A 20,907-nucleotide genomic window follows, 5' to 3' on the forward strand; every position below is an offset into this window, starting at 1 on the left:
CTTGGTTCCTGTTTCCAGAGCCATCCTACACTCACCCCCATCTTCCCCTGAGTGGTGTTTTCCCACCATGCCCTTCCTTTTTTCAAGCATCTCCAAAGTTGTTCACTCTCAAGAATAATATATATATATATATATATACTTACAATTCAGTAATTCCAAAATAGCATCCTCTCTGCAGAGCTTTGTGGACTCTCCCACCCATCCTTCGGGCCCACGCCTGGGCTGCACCGCAAGCTGTCCCTAGGGCCCCCTGTTTCTGCAGGCAAGGACTTCCCTGGCCTGCTGCTGTCCTGTGTCCACTGAGACCTCCAGCTCACCCGGTCTCTGCAGTTAGACACCCACAGCCAGCTCCCCCAGGAGACAGAGCCCCACCTCCACCGGGCAAAGACAGTCTGACTCCCAGCTCTGCCAGCAGAGGGCACCTGAGCGCATCCCACGTGGGGGCTTGGCGACAGAGCCGGGCAGGCAGAGCAAGGGAGGTGGCTCAGGATGCCCAGGGCCTGGACTCTGCAAGAGCCGGCGCCACAGTGAGGCCCAGGTACCTCTGACCCATGGAGACAGTGCCAGGCCCCCACCCCAGGCAGTGTGCAGAGGAGGGAGCACGGACATGAGAGTGACTCGTGGCTGGGCCCATCCCGCCGGACCCCTGCCAAATCGCCTCCCTCAGAGCCTGTTTCCTCTCCCACAAAAGTGGGGATGATAAGAAGTGCCGCGTAGGGGATGCCAGCTCCCTACTGCCTCTGTCCAGAGGCACTGTCTCCCGACTGCAGACAGCCCAGATACACCCCTGCACAGACCTGGGGCCAGAAGTCCAAGTGGGTCTCCCTCGGCTAAATCAGGTGTGAGTAGCCTGGGCTGGTCCTGCTGGAGGCTCTGGGTCCTCTAGAGGCCACAGCCAAAGCCAGCTGTGACGGGCCTCAGTCCATCCCACACTGCCCCTCTGGCCTCTCGAGGACCCTCACAATTAGACTGGGTCTCCCTGGATGCTCCAGAAGGCTCTAGCCATCCCAAAGCAGCTGATGAACAGTCTCAATCCCAGCTTTGCCACATACTGTGACATACTGCCGGGTCCTGAGGATTAGGTAGCAGACTTCGGGAAGGGGAGAGGTGATTTTGTACCGGACAAAATTACTTGCACCTGTTGCTCTGGACAGAGGGTCACTCAATAAAAATGGGCTCCTCCTCTGGTTTCTCTCGTCAGGAGGTGTGCCCAAGTTTCAAAGTCCTGCATGTAAAGAATAAACATGAAGGTGAATTGGCAGAGAAGCTAGACGGGAACAGGAGAAAAGGAAAGACGTGGGGAGACACCTTGAAGTGACAGGGGTCTCAGAATGAGTCCCGGGGCCTTCTCTCTTCAGCCCCCACCTTCGCCTGAGCCTTTCCCATCTCATGGGCCTCATCCGACCTGGAGCAGGTCCTCCCCTGAGCGACACCAAAGCATCGACCTGGGGAGACGGATCTCCCGTCTGCCGGCCTCTCCCTCATCACACCCATCAGCTGCTGGAGAGTGTCATCTAGCCCTCCTCTGGCCAGAGTCATGGAAAGTACCATTTGTGTTTGGAGCAATTTTCCAATAAGTTGAGAAGGAAAAAGTCAAAGGAACCAGCACAGATGCCTTTGAGAAGGAGAGTGGCCTCGGCCTTTCAGGATGAAAGGGAGGCTGTTGGGGGCCTCAGCTGACAGAGGTGACAGAGGGTGAGGCATGAAGCAGTGGAGCCGCACGGCGCTCCCTGCAGACTGCACTGTCTGGAAGGCGCGGCCTTTAGAAGGGGCCCAGAGGAGGGGCAGTGCTGCCCTGGAGCAAGACCCGGAGTCAGCTGTCTGTAGGCCACGGGCCAGCAATGGTGCCCCACCTGCAAGCCACCATGGAGACCACGCCGGCTGCCTCCATCCACGTCCAAAAGGGGACAGTCAGTGTCCTCAGTCATGTGATGCCAGCTTCCCTCCCTCAGCACCGTTGCTGTGAGCGTGACTTACTTTCTCTCACTTCAGCAGACCCTCCCCTCCACCAGGTTCTAAGATGGGGAGAGCGTTTCTGTTCCTGAGTCCCGCGCAGTTCCAAACCCCTCTGAATGAGTCCCACAAAACAAAATCTGTTCTCAGAACTCACCTCCCTACGCTGACTGCACTGACCGGAGGCCTCTCGGTGTCCGATCCCCATGTCGGGACTCGTCCCTGGTTTCTGGAAGGTCAGGCTGTGCTCACCCTGTGAAGTCAGCACCAAGAGGAGGTACCAGGACACGGGAAGAACAGGTGTCTAGCCTTTGCTGACCTCCTGGCCCCTCAGGGCTCAGAGCAAACTGCAGGAACAACGTCGCTCAGACTGGGGTCAGTGTCTGCCCCAGTGCGGACTGAGCGGGCCGGTCTTTGAGGCTTTGCTATCATTTCAGGGGCTCACCTGAGATGGGGTGGGGAGTTGGCACTGGCTTCAGCACCTACCAGCCTCAAGAGGGGCCACTGCTGGGTCTGGATCTGGTCTCTTGTCCATAGGCCTGGCTGGCCTGCTTCTGAGCCACTGGAAAGCCAGGTGCCCGCAGGTGTCTTCATCTCTTCTAGTGACTGGAGACAGTGCCCAGGCTCTGTAGCTGGGTCCAGGCTTCTGTGCCCAAAGCCCGCACGTTGACAGAAATGGGATCCTGTCCTTCTCACGCCCACCACCCCTGCCCACCTCCCCTGCCCACCTCCCGTCCCAGGGCCCAGTGGGGCTGGAGAGGCCACTGGGCCAGAGCCTGCTCATGCTCGGTGCTGGGGTCTGGCTTTGCTGTCCACGCCCAGGGGCTCTCCTCCATCCTCCAGCCCTGGGGCTGGGCCAGGCAGGAGACTGGTCAGCACTGGGTCCCCTTGCTGGGAGGGAGACACACCAGTCCAGATGCCTCCGGGGAGACCTCCTGAAGGTCAGCACCTGCACCTCGCCCCACAGCCCCTTCCCACCCCAGACCAGCCAGGCACAGCCCAGGCCCTGAGACATCTTACCCAGAAGCCACCTCTGGGCCATCCTGAGTGGACAAGGGGCAGGCCGAGGCAGCTGGCTGTTTTCCTCGTTAAAATTCTTTTTCAAAGGCTCCAGTGAGTGGCCTGCTAAACTATCAGGAGAGAGGCCTTCAAAGAAAGCGCTTTAATGATGCAATTATTTTCAATCAACTCAGAACATCTTTATTACATTAGAAAAAGGCAATTTATCTAGGAATGCAAAAAGAGCTGGTCTAGCCTCAGACACACGCCTGGCCAGAGGGCTCTGAGGGCCCCTGTCAGTCTTGCTTCTAAATTTGCATGGTGAGAAACCTTCTGATTGAATTTCTCTAGCTTAACAGGACAAAGCATCACCCAAAGCTAGCTTTCCTTAAACAACTTTGGTTTTTCAAAAATAAACATGTGTCGATTTAGTTTGCTGCTTCTGCGTTCTGGGTTATTACTCCGACATGAAATCGTTACTGGCAAACCTATCTTGTGATTTATTCTAAAATTCATGCGAGGTTTCTTCCGTTCGCGGAGAGACTGCAGAGCGGTGCCTTGTCTGAAGCACTCAAGAAGGTTTCCAAACCACAGATCGGTCCAGTCTCAGAGAAAGAGTCCCAATAAGTGCTAGTCTCTGTCGGACTGTGGCTCCTTCTTCGAACCCGGCCGGGGATCCCGCTTCACCTGGTCGCGGCGTATCGGAGCAGCTCGACCGATCCGGCAGGGATCTGTCGGAACTAGCGTTGTAGGGTTTTTCCCAGGTCCCAGGGCTCGGGTTTTCCGGGGATTGGGCCGAGCAAGTGCGGAGCGGGAGAGGCTGACGGTGAATCCAACGCTCAGTGACCGACCTCGCGACCGGCGGCCCGAAGCGCCCTGCTTGTGTCCCAGGCCCCGCGTCGGAGGCCTGTGAGACATGGGCGCCTTGGCCGGCCGCGGCCCTGCCCTGGAACGTTCGCCGCGCCCCGCCGGCCGCTCCCGGGGCCAGGCCGTGGGACGCCAGGGAGAGCGCCCGGCAGCTACGGGCGCCTGAAAAGCCACCCAGGCTCAGGACGCCGTGGCCCGACTTCCAGGCAACAGAAGCAGTCTCCAGTCCGGGCGCAAGGTCTGTCAAAAGTGGCCCCCAGGGTTTTTGGAGAGAGTGCCTGGACCACGGCAGGCCCGCGCGGATGGCTCCGGCTCCGGGCTGCAGCGCAGCGGGATGAGCAGCCGGCTGGCGAGGACACAGCGGGAGGCGCCCGGACCGAGGCTCAACCCCGTCGCGCCCACTGTGGGCTCCTCCACGCGAGGAGGCTGGGGCCAGCTCCTTATGCTCCCCAGTGCCCCAGCCGCATCCCAGCCCGGCCACAGCGGCTCCAGGAAATCGACGGGGTGCGCCGGGCTGGCCGGGGCTGGGGCGCACGGGTCGCAGTCCTGGGCTTGGCTGGCGGCCCCGCCCCTCCTTGCCAGTGCCCTCCTGCCGGGTCAGCGAAATCAATGGGCCTCTGGACCCACGTGGCAGCCACTACGTCGATTTGACAGCTGGGTTTGAAAGGGGCGCTGCTTCTTATAAAAAGGGAACCGAGGGAGGGGGCGCCGCGGAGCCCCTGGCAGTCTCGCGGCACACTGCCCCCACGTTGCGCCCGCCGGGCTCCGCTAGCCCAGCGCCCTGTGGCCAGCGCATGGCCCCGCTTCGCTCGGCGTGAACCCGGGTGGGCTTAGGACTTACGACGGGGACCGTGCGAGGCCCGGCCCGCTGCCCTTCGGCGTCGAGTCGTTGCTGGAGGCCGAGGGCTGGCTGGGCTCCGAGCCCGTGCAACCCCGGCAGAGGCCGCGGGGCATCGCGGAACCCCGAACCTGGTTCCCGCCGGCAGCCCCCTCTAGCGCCCCACGTAAGTGCTCTGTCGTGCGGTCCCGGGCTGCGAGAGGAGCCTGCTTGGCCCGGGCTCGGAGGACCAGGGCGGGAAAGGCGCTGTCATTGGTAACTTCGGAAATAGCCATCCACTAACGCGCCGGCCTGAGTGCAAAGAAAGAAACCAGCCCACAAGAGCCCGCCCAAGCCCTCCGGCTCGCGTGCCCTGTCCCCTCTGTCCCCTCCAAACAGGTCTACCCTGCTCTACCTGGGGGCGGGGCCCGCAACCCCAGACGCAGGACCTCTTGTCTCGGAGTCTCTCTGGCCGCGCACCTTACAGTCTCCGGCCACGGTTGACCTCTGCTTCCCCTCCTCGCTCAACGCTCAGGTCTTGCTGCGGCTTCGTGAGCAAGTTTCTAGCTTTTCCAAGCTGGCAGAGTTGCCCTCCTCCCTGGGGAGCAGAGCCCCAGTCCACTTTGCCCCGCTCCGAGCGCAGTCCCCCCTCCCCCCCGTGCCTCGCTTCATTACCCCGAAGGCTTTCAGGGTCCCGTCTCACCTGAAGCTCGCGGTCACGGAGCCGGGACTCACATCCAGAATCGGCCCTGGCGGCGATCCCGGAGTGCATCCGAGTGCCCTCTTTGTGCTCTTTCCCCCCAGGTCCACCCTGCGCCCTCTGGAAACAAAAGAGCAACCGCAAGAAGCCACGCCCTTCACCACCGCGCAGCTGCTGGCGCTGGAGCGCAGGTCCGGTCAGACTTACCAAGATTGTTCTGGTGGTTCTAGGACAGGGTCCCCCGCAGGACGGGAGAGGGCAGTTCGCCCGTGGACTTCTGCTTGGGCCCGAACGCTCTGGGCCAGGTCTCGGGGCCTGGGGGCGCTGTGGCCGTCTCCTCGGCCCCTGTGTCTCCAAGGCCTCAAGCGGCCAGGAGCCCACTGGAGCCAGGGTAGGAGCATTCACCTGTCCTGACCCTGCGTGGAAGGCTCCAAGCCCCAGCGCCCTGCCCCCTCACCGCATGCCGGAGCCCTGTCGTCGGGCTTGGAGACAGCAGCCCTCCCGTGGGGCGCCCCCTGGACAGAGGGGCAGGACAGCAGTTCAGGGCAGGCCACGCCTTTTTGGAGGTACAGGGGTCCGCTGATCCAGAGACAGAGGGTGGGCAGAGTTGTGCAAAGGTGTGGACTCTGGGCGACCCCTGGAAGTGCAGATCGCGGAAGGTGGGACCATGGAGGACCCCAGATCGTGACCCGCTCGCCAAGCCCGAGTCTCGGGCTCCCACGTCAGTGTCACCTCTGCTGCCTGGGTGGGATCAGGCTGGGCCCCAGGGTCCCTCCTGGCACCGTCAGCTCCAGGGCCCCTGCTGGCCCCTGAACCAGCCTGGCCTACTCTGTGTCTGGGGTGACGCCCCCAGCCCACTCCAGGCGTGGACCCCGGGTCGCAGGCACTGTGCCTGTGGACCCCTCAGAGGGTACGGCTGGCTCAGTCTTGCTTCAGGACTTCCGAGGGAGGGACTGCACCATCTAAACATGGATCTTTTTTTTTTTTTTAGTTGGAGGTAAACATGGATCTTGAATGATCACAGACAGCAGTTGCCAGGAGGATAGAGACCTCCTCAAGGGACTTCTCTGACACTGGGCACTTCCTGAGCTGGGCTGCGGGGCTGTGGGCTCTACTGTCCTTGCCAGAACATGCAGGCGATTTTACATTTGCTTTTGTGAGTATGAAACATTTCACTACAAGAAAACACTACCGAGGTACTTCACCCTGATAGGCTAGAAGGCTAAAATGATCTCCTTGTAAAGAATGAGGCCATTTCTGTATCACCCAAGGCCACGCGCTTCTGGAGGCAGCCAGCAGCAGGCAAGGGCAGGTTCTCTGCTGGCCTCCTGGCCAGTGCTGCGCACACCCTCATAAGTGCTTCTGAGTTACCACACCACACCTGTGTCCCTGGCGTGACAGTGCGTAATGCTCCCCAGATGGCCCAGAGTTCTGGAACTTTCATATGAGTTTTAAACAAGTGTTGTCTCATTAACTAAGTACACACAGTTTTGCTGTTTCCGATAGTCTATATGTTGTGCTGTATTTCCATCAATTAGACGATTAGAAAAAATAACCATACAACAAATTAACCAGCATGGCCCGTGATGATAAGATGCAAAATTTCAGAGGCAGTAAAATGTGGACAGGAAATGTCTCAGCATGTATGAAGCATGTGTTTTTAAAAACCACACCAAACAGCTGCATTATTCCTTTAAACATTCAAGGAATGATGTCACTGTTTTTCCAGGTTGACTTTGAAAACTTGTAGAATGAGGAACTGTGTGCTCATGCCTACGCTCAGTGAGCCCCTGTGCCCACAGGCCCAGGGGCAGCGCCCAGGACCTGAAGGAGGCAGGAATAATTTTCATTAAATGGAGCTGAAACAAAACGCAGCGGTACACATCACTCACTTTTCTCCTGCCTTATGGGCTGGCTAGAGCCTGCAGTGTGAGTGTGGACAGAAGTTTCCAGAAGGGGCATCTTTGTCTTGCTCTTGCTTTTTGAAGCAAATGTGTCTACCGTCTCACCGTAAGCATGATGTGTGCAGAGGTTTTTCAGGTGCCCTACGCGTCCTTCTCCAACTAGTTAATAAGATGTTTTAATATCAGTGAAGGTTGCACTTTATTAAATGCTTTTTCGGCATATATTTAGGTGATCAGTTGCTTCCCCTTTGAATTTGTTAACATGGTAAATTACAGTGGAAAGTCCAGTTTCTCCCTATCATGTCCAACACTTGTTTCTATCTGACATTTTGATTGCAGTCAGCTGAGTGAATGTGAAGCCTCAGATTTTAATCTGTGTTTACTAGTGATACCATCTTCTTATGTGCTCATTTGCCATTTTTATGTATCTTCTTTAGAGAAACATCTGCTTAAGTCCTTTGCCTAGTTTTTAGTTGGGTTTTCTTTGGGTTGAGCATTTGTAAGCATTCTTTATATACTCAGGATATTAAATCCTCATCAGATATAGAATTTGCAAATACTTTCTTCCATTATGTGGGTTGTCTTTCCACTTTCTTGACAGTGTCCTTTGAAATACAAAATATTTTAATTTGATTAAATCTATTGTAGCTATTTTTAAATTTGTTGCTTGCACTTAAAAAAAGATTGATTTGGCTGGGCTGGGTTTTAGTTGCAGGGTCTTTAGTTGCAGCCTGTGGGATCTCTAGTTGCGGTATGCAAACTCTGAGTTGCAGGACCAGCCCGGGGCAACCTGTGTTGGGAGCAAGGAGTCTAGCCACTGGATCGCCAGGGAAGTCCTCGCTTCTGCTTGTGGTGTCATACTTAAGAATCTTTTGCCAAACCCACAATCATGAAGATTCACTCTGGTTTTTTCCTAAGTGTTTTATAGTTGTATTTCTTACATTTAGACTTTTGATCCATTTTTTAATATTCTGTAAGGTAAGTATCCAACTTGATGCTTTTGCATGTTGTTATCCAACTATCCCAGCACCATTTGTTGAAAAGACTACTCTATCCCCGTTGTCTTTGCATGCCCTCAAATATCGCTTGACCATAGGTGTGTGGGTTTATTTCTGGACCTTCAGTTCTATTCCATTGATCTGTATATTTATTCTCTGCCAGTACCAGTGTCTGGATTACTATTGCTTTGTAGTAAGTTTTTTTCTTTTTTTGGTAGTAAGTTTTGAAATCTTACTGTTTTGCTCTTCTTTCAAGAGCAAGAATGACCTATTCTGGAGTCCTTGCAATTCCAAATGAATTGTAGAATCAGATTGTCAATTTCTACAAAGAAGTCCACTATGTTTCTGATAGAGAGTGCATTGAATCTGTAAATTAAGGAATATTGCCATTTTAACAATGTTAATCATGTGCATGAGATGTTTTTCTAATTATTTAACTCTTCTTTATCTGAACAGTGTTCTATAGCTTTCATGGTATTTGTTCCTCAGTCACTAAGTTGTGTCCAGTTCTTTGCAACCCCATGAACTGCAGCACACAGGCTTCCCTGTCCTTCACTATCTCCCAGAGAGTCCTCAAACTCATGTCCATTAAGTTGGTGATGCCATCCAACGATCTCATCTTCTGCATTCCCTTCTCCTCTGGCCCTTAATCTTTCCCAGCATCAGGGTCTTTTCCAATGAGTTGGCTTTTCCCATCAGGTGGCCAAAGTGTTGGAGTTTCAGCTTCAGTATCAGTCCTTCCAATGAATACGCAGGATTGATTTCCTTTCGGATTGACTAGTTTGAACTCCTTGCTATCCAAGGGACTCTCAAGAGTCTTCTCCAGCACCACAATCTGAGTGTATCAATTCTTTGGCACTCAGCCTTCTTTATGGCCCAACTCTCATATGCATACATGACTCCTGGAAAAACTACAGCTTTGACTATACAGATCTTTGTCGGCAAAGTGATGTCTCTGCTTTTTAATATGCTGTCTAGGTTTGTCATAGCTTTTCCTCCAAAGGTAAGGCATCTTTCAATTTCATGGCTGCAGTGCCTGTCAACAGTGATTTTGGAGCCCAGAAAAATAAAATCTGTCACTGTTTCCCCATCTATTTGCCATGAAGTGAGGGGGCCAGATGCCATGATCTTAGTTTTTTGAATGTTTAATTTTAAGCCAGCCTTTTCACTCTCCTATTTCACCCTCATCAAGATGCTCTTTAGTTCCTCTTCACTTTCTGCCATTAGAGTGGTATCACCTGGGCCTTATTATTTGTTTATTTTTCTGGTGATTGGTTGGATTATTTTAGTGACGACTGTCTGCTGCACACCCACCCCACCCCCCACCCTCCCACCTCCCCACCAGTGGTGAGTGCTGTGCTGAGGGAGACACAGCCCTGGGGCCACGCCCCGCTGTTAAACTCCACCAATTGCCAAAGTAGATGTTTTTCTGGAACTCTCTCGCTTTTTCTATGATCCAATGATTGTTGGCAATTTGATCTCTGGTTCCTCTACCTTTTCTAAATCCAGCTTGAACATCTGGAAGTTCTAGGTTCATGTACTGTTGAAGCCTGACTTGGAGAATTTTGAGCATTACTTTGCTAGTGTGTGAGATGAGTGCAGTTGTGCAGTAGTTTGAACATTGTCATTGCCTTTCTTTGGGACTGGAATGAACACTGACCTTTTCCAGTCCTGTGGCCACCGCTGAGTTCCAAATTTTTTGGCATATTGAGTGCAGCACTTTCACAGCATTGTCTTTTAGGATTTGGAACAGCTCAGCTGGAATTCCATCACATCCACTAGCTTTGTTTGTAGTGAGGCTTCCTAAGGTTCACTTGACTTCACACTCCAGGATGTCTGGCTCTAGGTGAGTGATCACACCATCGTAGTTGTCTATGTGTCATGAAGATCTTTTTTGTACAATTCTTCTGTGTATTCTTGCCACCTCTTCTTAATGTCTTCTGCTTCTGTTAGATCCATACCATTTCTGTGCTTTATTGTGCCCATCTTTGAATGAAATGTTCCCTTGGTATCTCTAATTTTCTTGAAGAGATCTCTAGTCTTTCCCATTCTGTTGTTGGGAAAACATCTACTTCTGCTTTATTGACTATGCCAAAGCTTTTGACTGTGTGGATCACAACAAACTGGAAATTTCTTCAAGAGATGGGAATACCAGACCACCTGACCTGCCTCCTGAGAAATCTGTATGCAGGTCAGGAAGCAACAGTTAGAACCAGACATGGAACAACAGACTGGTTCCAAATTGGGAGAAGAGTACATCAAGGCTGTATATTGTCACCTTGCTTATTTAACTTATATGCAGAGTAAATTATGCAAAATGCTGGGCTGGATGAAGCACAAGCTGGAATCAAGATCACCGGGAGCAATATCAGTAACCTCAGATATGCAGATGACACCATCCTTATGGCAGAAAGCAAAGAGGAACTAAAGAATGTCTTAATGGCGAAAGAGGACAGTGAAAAAGCTGGCTTAACACTCAACATTCAAAAAACAAAGATCATGGCATCCGGTCCCATCACTTCATGGCAAAAAGATGGGGAAACAATGGAAACAGTGAGAGACTTTATTTTCTTGGGCTCCAAAATCACTGCAAATGGGGACTAAGCCATGAAATTAAAAGTCGCTTGCTCCTTGGAAAAGAGCTATGAAAACCTAGACAGCACATTAAAAAGCAGAGACTTCACTCTGCTGACAAAGGTCATCTACTCAAAGCTATGGTTTTTCCAGTAGTCACATATGGATGTGAGAGTTGGACCATAAAGGTTGAGCACTGAAAAATTGATGAAACTGTGGTGTTGGAGAAGATTCAAGTCCCTTTGACTGCAAGGAGATCCAACCATTCAATGGTAAATAAAATCAGTCCTGAATACACATTGGAAGGACTGATGCTGAAACTAAAGCTCCGACACTTTGGCCACCTGATGCAAAGAACTAAGTCATAGAAAAAGACCCTGATGCTGGAAAGATTGAAGGCAGGAGGAGAAGGGGACAACAGAGGAGGAGATGGTTGGATGGCATCACCCACTCTATGGACATGAGTTTGAGTAAACTCCTGGAGTTGGTGATGGACAGGGAAGCCTGGTGTGCTACAGTCCATGGGGTCGCAAAGAGTCGGACATGACTGAGCAACTGAACTGAATTGCCAGCTGATTGCTCTACTGATTTCAACAATCCCCTGGGCATAAATTCCTTTAAAACTTATCCAATCCAGTTCCAGCCTGACACAATCTTTTTTTTTTTTAAACTGGAGTATACTTGCTTTATCATGCTGTTAATTTCTGCTGTACAACAGTGAATCAGCTGTGAGTACACACACACCCCGTCCCTCTGGAGCCTCCCTCCTGCTCGCCCCCACCCCACCCCTCCTGGTTATCACAGAGCATAGACTGAGCTCTCCTGCGAGCTATTTACACATCATAGTGCATGTAAGTCAATGCTACTTTCTCAATCCATCATGCCCTCTCTTTACCCCCCATTCCCATAAACCTCTTCTCTATGTCTGTGTCTCTATTTCTGCCCTGGAAATAAGGTTGTGTGTACCATTTTTCTGGATTCCATATATATATACATTAATATATGATATTTGACACAAGCTTTTCTGCGTTGGTGTTTCATGTTCCCACCCCATGAGGGCTCCCCTGGTTTTCTGATTCCCTAGTTCCGTCCTGTGAACCAGCCTGCAGCTTGGCCTTATCTCGAATCTCCTCCCAAGTGTCCACTACTGCCTCATGAAACTTGAGAACTTGCGCTTGAGCTTCTCCACAGTCTGTTGCAAACAGAGTCAGTCCTCTGGGAAGAGATTAGGAGCGATCTGTTGTTCTGACTTGCTCACCCCCTTGCCCCCCAGTCTCTGAGCTCACTCTGGAGCCGGCGGGGAGGACAACGGCAGATGTCTCCGTGACACCCCTGCTCAAGGAGCTCAGCGGTGGGGTGCCAGCCTGGGGTCCTCTCTGCCATCTCTCCTGGTGAGAACCACTGCCCCACAGCTGGGGGGGTGACCAGCAGCCCAGCACCCTCAGTGGTGCCAAGGTGGAGCCTGCCTGCCAAGAGGGGACTGGGTAGGAGGGCGCCCTCACCCCCACTTAGGCAGGCACTGGGCCCACTCCTCGGGGAAGGAGCTGGGGGAGGAAGCCTTGAGTCCTCAGCTGCAACCCCTGGAGCAGGGTCTCTGCAGTGGAAGCATGTTTTGTCTTTAAAGAAACATTATGAACTCACGGAGGTAAGTATATTTGATGTGTTTCTTCCAGTTGTAGTTCTTGTTCTCAGTCCACTCCAGCTGTCCTGCCCTTGACTGGCAGCTCCTTTCTGGGATGTCTCCTGGGCCCAAGCTTGGTATTCCCCAATAGCTTCCTTGATCTCAAAAGACTAATCTAGGCTTTCAGTAAAGCTGTAGGTTTAGTAAATATGGTATATACATTATAGTTTACAACAGTACTTCTAATTCAAATTCAGGATTATGGGTTTTTAATGTCAATGCTCCTAAATCTACTTTTTCCCAAGTCAAAAAATTTCAGTTCTCAAAACTACTCAGGTCATTTGGCAATTGGGACATTTGAGTTGTTCTCAGTATTTAGTTATTAAAAATTTCACTGAATAAACTGCCTTTTGGGTAAATCTTTTGAAGTATTGCAATGTGGGTTCAGAATGTAGTCCTAAAAGTGGGATTGCTCGGTCACAGGTATGTGCAAAAGTGACTTTGTTAGGTATTGGTAAATTCCCTTCCTAGGGGCTGCAGCATGCAGCACCCCCACTGACCACATGTGAGATGCCACTTCACACACAAAAGGGTGCGCCATCTAACCTTTGGGTTTTGTCAACTGGATGCAGAAGAACAGGTCTCTGTGCATTTTTATTTCTGTTTCTCTTTCTATGAGTGAACTGAGGGGTCACTTTCTGCCCCTCAGATGTTCTGCTTTGGCTAAAGTTGTGTAAAGGCAACACAGAAAGGGCATGGGTGGAAAAGTGAATTGGGGTGAAAATTCATACCTAGTAATTTTTAACAATCTATTTTTCTAAGAATTTATTTTAAAGTGGTCCTAGATCATAGATCTGCAGTCATATAGCAGAAACAAATATTCATTTTTTCAGCTAGAACCTAGACATGTCAGAGAAACTCCAGTGGTAAATTCCAAGAAATACAAACTCACAGCCAAAACTCATAAAATTCCCCAGGAAACTAGGCAGCATGAGTGAGGCGGCAGAAAGAAGGATGGAGGGGTCAGACCCACGACTTCAGATACTGGTGCTATCAGTCAGAGAATGTACAATAAGTTCAATATGTTTAAAAAGAATGAGTTGAAGATAAGATTAACAAAAGCTATAAAAGTCCAGCAAATTAGAAAAACAACATAGCACTTAAAAGAACTGAAAATCATAACTTTGGAAATTAAACACTGTGAATGAGTTCAACAACACATCTGATAACAGCTGATAAGGAAATTAGTGAACTGAAAAATGGATCTTGAGCAATTACCCAAAATGCAGCAAAGACAGATAAGGGACAGGAAATAGGGAAGGGGTGTTAGAAGGCAGAGTGAGGGTGTCTGATGCATGTTTCTGGGGTTTTAGAAGGAGCAGGAACAGAGAATGGGGTAGAGGTGCCATCTGAAGAGAGAAAAGCCCAGGTTCAGAGCACCCTCCGTGGAGCAGACAGGGTGACGAGCGCCTTTGCTGGAAGCACTAGTGAAGCCACAGCAAAGCACGGAGGAGAGAGGCCACCTTCGGGCTGACGAGCACGGCGCTGCTGGGGCAGCAGGGCTCTGCGCGGGGCGCAGAGGGACCAGAGACCAGGCCCAAGTGCCCAGCGAGAAGGGCCAAACGGGCCCCTCAGGGGACAGGCCCCAGAGGACAGCCAGCCGGTGGGTCCCCGGTCCCAAGCCCAGCAGGGCAGGCCTGCATCGCCAAACCGGGGCCAAGCCGACCACCCGCCCCACCACGTCCCTCTGGCTCCACAGGCCTTGCAGCCCCTCCCAAGGCCGAAGTCTCCCCCGAGCGCAGGCACCAGGGCCGCGGGCATCCCCCCAAAACTAGGAAGAGCCCCCCAGGGACCTGTCAGCCCATCGCCCCCTCTGAGAAGTGGCCGAGGACGAAATCCTCACTGTCACCCAGCATAGAAGGACAACCGTTTACTCCACGTAAACGAAGACCCTTTACTCCACACGTCTCACTAAGGAAAACCGTTTACCCCATGTGTCTCCAAAGGGCGTTGTGAGCGGTGGTGGCTGCTCCCCGCACCCCAGTCACCCACAAGGGATCCCTTTCCAGATCCCACGCATCCCCCACGGCCTCGGTCAGCTGGCTATTCACGGCCTGGGACGAGCAGGGCAGTGGGCGGGCTCCACCGTCACAGGCGCTTGCTTTTCTTCTTGGTGCTTTTAAATCCTCGAGAGGCACCCTGCCCGAAACAGATGGTTGACGGTATCCTGAAACAGAAAAACGTCCACACAAAACCGCTACAGTTTTGCCCATAGATGGCGGAATGCAGCGGCAGTCTCCCGGGGCCTGACTCCGGATGCTCCCTCCTCCCCAGAGACCGCAGGGCTCTTCAGGTGGGAGCTCCCTGCATCCAGCGAGGCCACAGCGGGCGCGCTCCCTGTGCCCGCCCCCAACGGAGCCTGAGCCTCCCACTTCCCCAGCTCACTCTCAGGTCAGAGTGACTACACCCATGGGCAGGCTGCAGGGGGCCTCCAGGTCCTCCCTGACAGGGTAGGCTTGTTGGTTGTTTTTTCCATTTCTCCAACATTGACCCCCAAATTAGACTTGAAATCAAATTAACCCAACAAAAACACCATTAACACTAGAAAGACAGGCGGTAGGTAGGTTACCCCAGCAGTCACATCCTGCATCTTTCCATCCCCGCCCAGGCCACGGTCAGAGGAGGCTGTGTTCCCAGGGCCCCAGGTCACTCAAGGGCAGCAGGGTGCTCAGGCTTTTCATCTCCCCCTGAAGCCAACACTCCAACCCAGTGCGGCTTCTCTCAGTGGGGACGCTCAGAGTCAAACCCAGAATTCTCCAGAAGCACAAGTTCAGAACCTGGTTCAGAAAGGGGCCAGGTACTGACCTGTGGCCGTAGACCCGCCTCTCTCTTGGAGGTTCCAGGTGGGCCTCTGCGTGTTCAGAGCAGACTTCCATGGCATCTCCTTCAGGGGGTGCCTGGTCCTCCCCTGGGGCTTCTGTCGACACCTGCGAGGCTGGGCTGGGGAAGACAGGCTGAGGGCTCTCCCAGGGTCAGCGCCTGTAGCCCCACCTTCCCCCGGGAGTGAACTCGCAAAGCTATTCTGGCTGTTTATGGCTTTTGTCAGAGTAATTCCAGTCTGTTTATGGCTGTTTTGTCAGGGTAATTCCAGGCTACTGGAATTACAGGACAAATAGAGGTAACTTAATATGACATACACCACGTTTTATGAGTTTAGGTATAACAATCACACTTTGTCTTTTAAAATACTACCTTTATGATGTCATGTGGTAAATGACTATCAACAGTACCAAGCGTCTTTCCATAATAATTAAGTGAGAAATTCACTAAAGCCAGCCATACAATACTGAGCTTCTCCTCCTTAACACCACTGTCTCAATCCAGCACTGCATGATTTTTTTCTCCTTAAAATGATTCCTTGGAAAGGAAGCAGTTACCTTATACTCAAGGTCTTAGAAAAATCTCCCATATTGAAGTGGGTTCTCCTGATTATTCTACTTTGAACAGCAAAGTCCTATCTGGGGACAACAATTTAGTCTGAAATGATTTCAATCAAGGCAATCTTTAGATGGTTACAAAGCTTTCCCTGAGAAGGTCAGTTAATGAAAAAGCAAAGAAAACACGAACTTAAAGGCAGTTCCCAGATGTAGTTTCCACAGTGCATTCTGAACAATATTACACAGCTCTGTCGTCAAGCTTGTAAATGTACTGACCGGACAAACGAAAAGCCAAAGGACTCCATGTGCGGGAAACGGCTCACGGCCTGGGACAAACCCCCACGGGGCCCATGTGAGGATGGAGGAGGGGTCATGGGGCGGCGGAGGCGGAGCGTGAGCGCAGAGGGACGCCCAACAGACCCTGTGACTGCGCCCCGGTCACCGCCCACACAGGCCCAGGAAGGCAGCGTCCCCCTTCTTCTCCTCCTTGCAGAGTGGCCACGTACAAAACCGCCTCCACCTGCTCAACCCCTCTCGGGTTAGTAACTCCTGACTCACAGGGTTAACCCACAACCAACCGTGACGTTAGGTGACAGGAGTCTGCACACTCTCGGGCCTGCTGAGCCCAGGAGGCGGCCTCCGCGAGCCCCGCCACATACCCTCCGCCCTTCCTCGGCTTGTCAAAGCGGAAGTCTGCAGGGTAGAGGTGGTGCGTCACCAGGTGCTCCTTCCGGTCTCTGCCGGTCCTGAACTTCTCCGCGCAGCCCTCCACCAGGCACTGGTACTACAACAGAGACAGTGTCGCCACCCTGACCCCGGGACCGCTGCCGCACCCAGTCGGGACCCCAGCCTCTGGCACCGTGAGGCACACGGCTCGGGGACAAGCCCCGTGATGGCTGCCCCTGGCCTCCGTGGGCGAGCGTCCCTCACCATGTCCTGCCGCTCGGCCAGGATCTGGAACAGCGAGTCGTGCCACTCCAGGATGTGGGTGTCCAGCAGGTGCCCAGAGGGGAAGGCCCGCTTACAGGAGGAGCAGACGTTTCCGTGCAGGGTGTGGTAGTGGTGCTCATAGTCCTCCAGGGCGTCAAACGCCTGGCAGCAGCCAGCCACCTGACAGGTGAACTCGGGCACCCTGGCGGAAAAACGCCTGGTGGGAATGCAATTCCTCGGAGGACAGGACGTCAAGCTCCCTGTCACCGCTCCCCTTAAGTGGCTGCGGATAAAGCTGATAAAGCTTCGGATTTTCTCTTGCAATCTCAAGCCCTGCCTTCATTACAAATACATCTTCACGGACAAGCAAGGTGGTGGCGAGGCCAGCCATGCTGGCTTCGTCGGTGGTCCAGGGCAGACACCAGGGAGGGGCGAGCAGAGGGAGGGGTGAGGAGAGGGCAAGAAGGGCCCTGAGCTGGGTCACAGAACTCACCTGGGCCTCTCCGGCTCCGCAGCCACCTGCGTAATCACATCCTGGAGGTAGAGGTGCCTCTGCACGTCCCCGTCCTGCAGAAGACAGCTCTGCGGGCTCACCCGGGCCCGCGTGGGCCCCTGCCCACCCGGGTCCGGGCCCCGCCCCTAGGACCCGGGCCCCGCCCCGAGTCTTGGCCCCGCCCACCTGGGAATCCGCCCCGCCCCCACCCGCAACCGCCTTCTCTTTCATCGGTTCACGAACCTCGAAGAATTCGTGCTCCCGCGGGAAGCGCACCTGGCGCGCCGCGAAGCGGAAGGGCGCGTTCCCGGCCAGGTGGTCCCGCTGCACGGGCAGCGGCGCGGCCGCCCCAGGGGCTCCCGCCAGGCGGGCGTGCAGGGCGGGCGGCAGCTGCATCGCCCTGCGCGCCGGTGGCGGCACGGCCTCCCGGCCGCCGTCCGCAAGCCGGCCGGGGCGGGGCCGGACGTGACGTCAGGCGGCACTTCCGCCGCCGCCGCGGGCGGTGCGGCGGGCTTGGCGGGCTCGGGTTCGGGCTCCGGCGCGCGGCTGTGGTGAGTCGGCCTGGGGGCGGCTCTCCCGCGGGTGGCTCGGGTCCCTTTCCCGGCCCCGAGCACCGCAGGCTCCTTCCAGCCCTTGTCGCTGTCGCGCTTGCCCACCGCCTCGCCTCCCGCCTGAAGGGCTGCTGCGGCCTCCGCGCCGGCCTTGTCTCCAGAACGCAGCCCGAGTGGTCTCTGGGAGATGCACGGTTCGCTGTGTCGCTCTGCTCTGCAGAGCCCTCGGCGCCCGGCAGCTCAGTCTCTGTCACCGGGGTCTGTGGGTTCGTTGGCGGCGGCCCACAGGGAGAAGCACTCGGGAGCGTCAGCAAGATGAGCTAGGTGCTCTTAGAGCTGTGTTGAGCGGGGCGCTGCCGCACTGTGGAGGGGGGGTTCGGTTGGTGTTTGGCCCCCCGGCCTCTTGCCCAGGGAGTATCAGGAGCACCCTTCTAGCGAGGCCACAGCCAGAAGTCCTCCCAGGGTGGTGCTGCCCGCCGGTGAGAGCAGCAGAGCTCGCGGGAACTGTTCCCAAACCCAGGCTCCTGGGAGTCTCAGTACTTGTGATGTGAACGTCTGCTCTGTTTCTCCCACAGATGTGAGGTTTCACGAAGGTAGTTTTTACATAAATGTTTGCTTACATGAGCTTTTTTCACAACATTCCTGTCCACCCGCTTGTGTCTCTTCTGGTGGCAAATGCAGTGTCGTTGCCATCTATGTGTCCAATGTGATCTTCCGGCTAGCTCTTATGGGACACCCCCAGTCCTAGGGAACCTCTTAGAATGTGGATAAAAAAAGCCCTTGGAATTGAAGAGGCCCCGTGAGAGCTCTGTGCTGTCTTTTCTGGTTTGCTTGTCATTTCCAGTGCCTCCTTCCTGCACTCTGTGACTGGTTACAAGGTAACCGTGGTTTAGGGCGCTGGCTCTGATTCATGGCCAGTTTTCCATTTCTCAGGTAACAGCCGTTTCCAGTGATTGGCCATGTGCAGCAGCAGCAGTGTTCATTTCTGCTCTTTTGATAGCGACAATGCAGGTTCTTAGGTGCCGTATTAAATCTCCACGACAGCTTCGTGAGTAGGACCTAGTACTCACCCCCTTTTGGAAGAAGCTTACAGAGGACAAGCTTTTTGTCCAGGGTCCTACAGCCTGGAAGCCCCAAGTCAGGGTTCAGCCTCAGCCCTGGCCCCGCCATGCCTCAGGCCCATGACCGTGGTCCTGTGAGCACCTCCTGATGTGAAAAATACGTGTGCTGGTGACTTACGTGCCAGCTCACCCTTGCTGTTGGCTTTCTTGTCTGGAGATACTCTGCCTCTGGCCAATGTTGGATGTCTCTGTCCGATGACTGATGTTCGTGTACTGGGAACTTGTTTTCTGTCACTTGGGGTTAGAGTCTCTCTCTGTGTGGTTACAAATCAACATTCACACTGTGGGTATGTGTGCTGAGGCTCCCCCAGCTGATGTTTCTCTCATGGCTTGTCTTCACTGGAGCTATTGGCACAGTGGTTCTGATCTTAGGATCACGGAGCCTTTGAGGATCTGTTGAAAGACCTCCTCATAAAAATCAGAAATGGCCTTGCCTGTAATTTCCAAAAGTCTCCTGTGGCTCATGATCCCAAATTATGAACCCTGCGTAGGTATGTCCAAACGTTTATGTGAAGCACGTAAAGCCTGCTCGTGTTTGTCTTTTGAATCTAGTTGTCCGTCGTTGTCACAGTGTTAATGATAATGGCTGACTGGACCGGTCATTAGTGGGAGAACAGAAGTCCCCATGCAGGCCACCACTGTCTGCTTGGCGGGATCTCACTTACAGTTTTGACCCTGGAAGGCTATATATCCAGTGAGGAGACGTTCGGATATCTGGTTGACAGGGCAGGTGGAACTGAAGGGGAAGCCCACCCAGCTACAGTGCACGGTGGACATGACACCTGGCCTGGGCGAGCAGAGGCAGCGCCTTGGTTCCCAGAGCGGCGGCCGGGGCCTTGTGGTGGAAGCTGGGACGGGAAGTGGCTTAGCCCTGTGCAGAGCTCCCTGTGTGATCAGGACCCCTGAAGGGCAGGGGTCGCTGTGTCTGTGCAGCTGGGGCTAGAAAGTGCTGGCTGCCAGCCGAGGGAGCAGCTCCCAGAGGAAGGAGGCCCAGGCCTTCAGGCCGCATCCGCTCTCTGTGCGTGTGCCAGCCCCCAGCGGAGGAGCAGCCTGGACACTGGCCGCAGCTGCTGAGGTTCTGAGTCAGGGCTCCGATTCCCCCAGAGCTGCCCACTGAGACAGCCCCCACCAGCAGGGGGGCGGAAGAGCCTCCTCAGGACGGGGCCCCACGGACTGGTCAGCGCAGGCTGTGGTGGGGCCTGCCTGGGGAACCTGTGGGCCCGCCAGGCTAGCCCATGTGACAATTTGACGTCTCAAGAGCTGACATTGGCCTAATTTGATTGCTTTAAACTTTTTATTTATAGGGATTTGTTTTTATAAATGGCTTGTCTTTTACCTTTAGGGAAACACGTTGTGATGTCTCAGAGCCAAAATCATGAGTGAATTTCGGATTCACCACGATGTCAATGAGCTGCTCAGCCTGCTGCGGGTGCATGGAGGAGACGGGGCCGAGGTCTACATTGATCTGTTGCAGAAGAACAGGACCCCGTACGTCACAACCACGGTGTCTGCTCACAGCGCCAAGGTGAGTGCCGCACCGTGCTGCGCGGGCGAGGTGGTGCTGCCCCCAGGGCTGTGTGGGGTGAGGTGGTCCTGCCCCCAGGGCTGTGTGGGGCGAGGTGGTCCTTCCCCCAGGGCTGTGTGGGCTGAGGTGGTCCTGCCCTCAGGGCTGTGTGGGCTGAGGTGGTCCCGTCCCCCACTGCTGTGTGGGCTGAGGTGGTCCCGTCCCCCAGGGCTCAGTGGGCTGAGGTGGCCCCGTCCCCCAGGGCTGAGTGGGCTGAGGTGGTCCTGCCCTCAGGGCTGTGTGGGCTGAGGTGGTCCTGTCCCCCACTGCTGTGTGGGGCTGAGGTGGTCCCGTCCCCCAGGGCTGAGTGGGCTGAGGTGGTCCCGTCCCCCAGGGCTGAGTGGGCTGAGGTGGTCCCGTCCCCCACTGCTGTGTGGG

The 20,907-nt window shown here is 54.2% G+C and overlaps 2 protein-coding genes and 1 long non-coding RNA gene across 8 annotated transcripts in view; 2 read left to right on the forward strand and 1 right to left on the reverse strand.

Moving 5' to 3' along the window:
- Nucleotides 1–13,243: 13,243 nt before the first annotated feature.
- Nucleotides 13,244–17,762, reverse strand: ZNF511 (zinc finger protein 511). 4 transcript variants are annotated; one of them, XM_043475062.1, is made up of 6 exons: nt 17,537–17,762; nt 17,294–17,367; nt 16,801–17,002; nt 16,449–16,648; nt 15,299–15,433; nt 13,244–14,660 (listed from the first exon to the last, which is right to left on the reverse strand). In XM_043475062.1, exons 1-6 carry the CDS (start codon nt 17,687–17,689, stop codon nt 14,582–14,584), a joined length of 843 nt encoding a protein of 280 aa, XP_043330997.1. In that variant the 5' UTR covers nt 17,690–17,762; the 3' UTR covers nt 13,244–14,581. The 4 variants fall into 4 exon arrangements, with proteins under 4 accessions (XP_043330997.1, XP_043330999.1, XP_043330996.1 ...); XM_043475064.1 differs by having other exon boundaries at nt 16,530–16,648; nt 17,537–17,759; XM_043475061.1 differs by having other exon boundaries at nt 16,449–16,654; nt 17,537–17,759.
- The window catches only part of TUBGCP2 (tubulin gamma complex associated protein 2), an 18,950-nt gene continuing 15,752 nt past the window's right edge, over nt 17,710–20,907 (forward strand). For 2 of the 3 annotated variants that reach the window (XM_043475057.1, XM_043475058.1), the window contains exons 1-2: nt 17,710–17,844; nt 20,308–20,490. In XM_043475057.1, the coding sequence (XP_043330992.1) occupies nt 20,341–20,490 (150 nt within the window). In that variant the 5' untranslated portion in view covers nt 17,710–17,844; nt 20,308–20,340. Of the gene's footprint in view, nt 17,845–20,307; nt 20,491–20,907 lie in introns of those variants that run through there. The other variant, XM_043475060.1, reaches the window with a different exon arrangement.
- Nucleotides 20,499–20,907, forward strand: part of LOC122445809 — a 1,194-nt gene continuing 785 nt past the window's right edge. The window contains exon 1 of the long non-coding RNA XR_006270681.1: nt 20,499–20,879. This is a non-coding gene — a long non-coding RNA (uncharacterized LOC122445809). The remainder of the gene's footprint in view (nt 20,880–20,907) is intronic.

Source organism: Cervus canadensis, chromosome 8 (genome assembly GCF_019320065.1).
Source record: "Cervus canadensis isolate Bull #8, Minnesota chromosome 8, ASM1932006v1, whole genome shotgun sequence".
Lineage (NCBI taxonomy): Eukaryota > Metazoa > Chordata > Mammalia > Artiodactyla > Cervidae > Cervus > Cervus canadensis.

Bases quoted from the DNA above. Each gene is read 5' to 3' on its own strand.
- ZNF511 (XM_043475061.1), bottom strand. From the start codon at position 17,689: ATGCAGCTGCCGCCCGCCCTGCACGCCCGCCTGGCGGGAGCCCCTGGG. The intron at 16,655-16,800 runs GTGAGGGACGCT...TCTCTGTTGTAG, and splicing joins TGGCCGAGCGGCAGGACATG to TACCAGTGCCTGGTGGAGGG. The intron at 14,661-15,298 runs GTCAGTACCTGG...TTTCTGTTTCAG, and splicing joins AGGCGGGTCTACGGCCACAG to GATACCGTCAACCATCTGTT.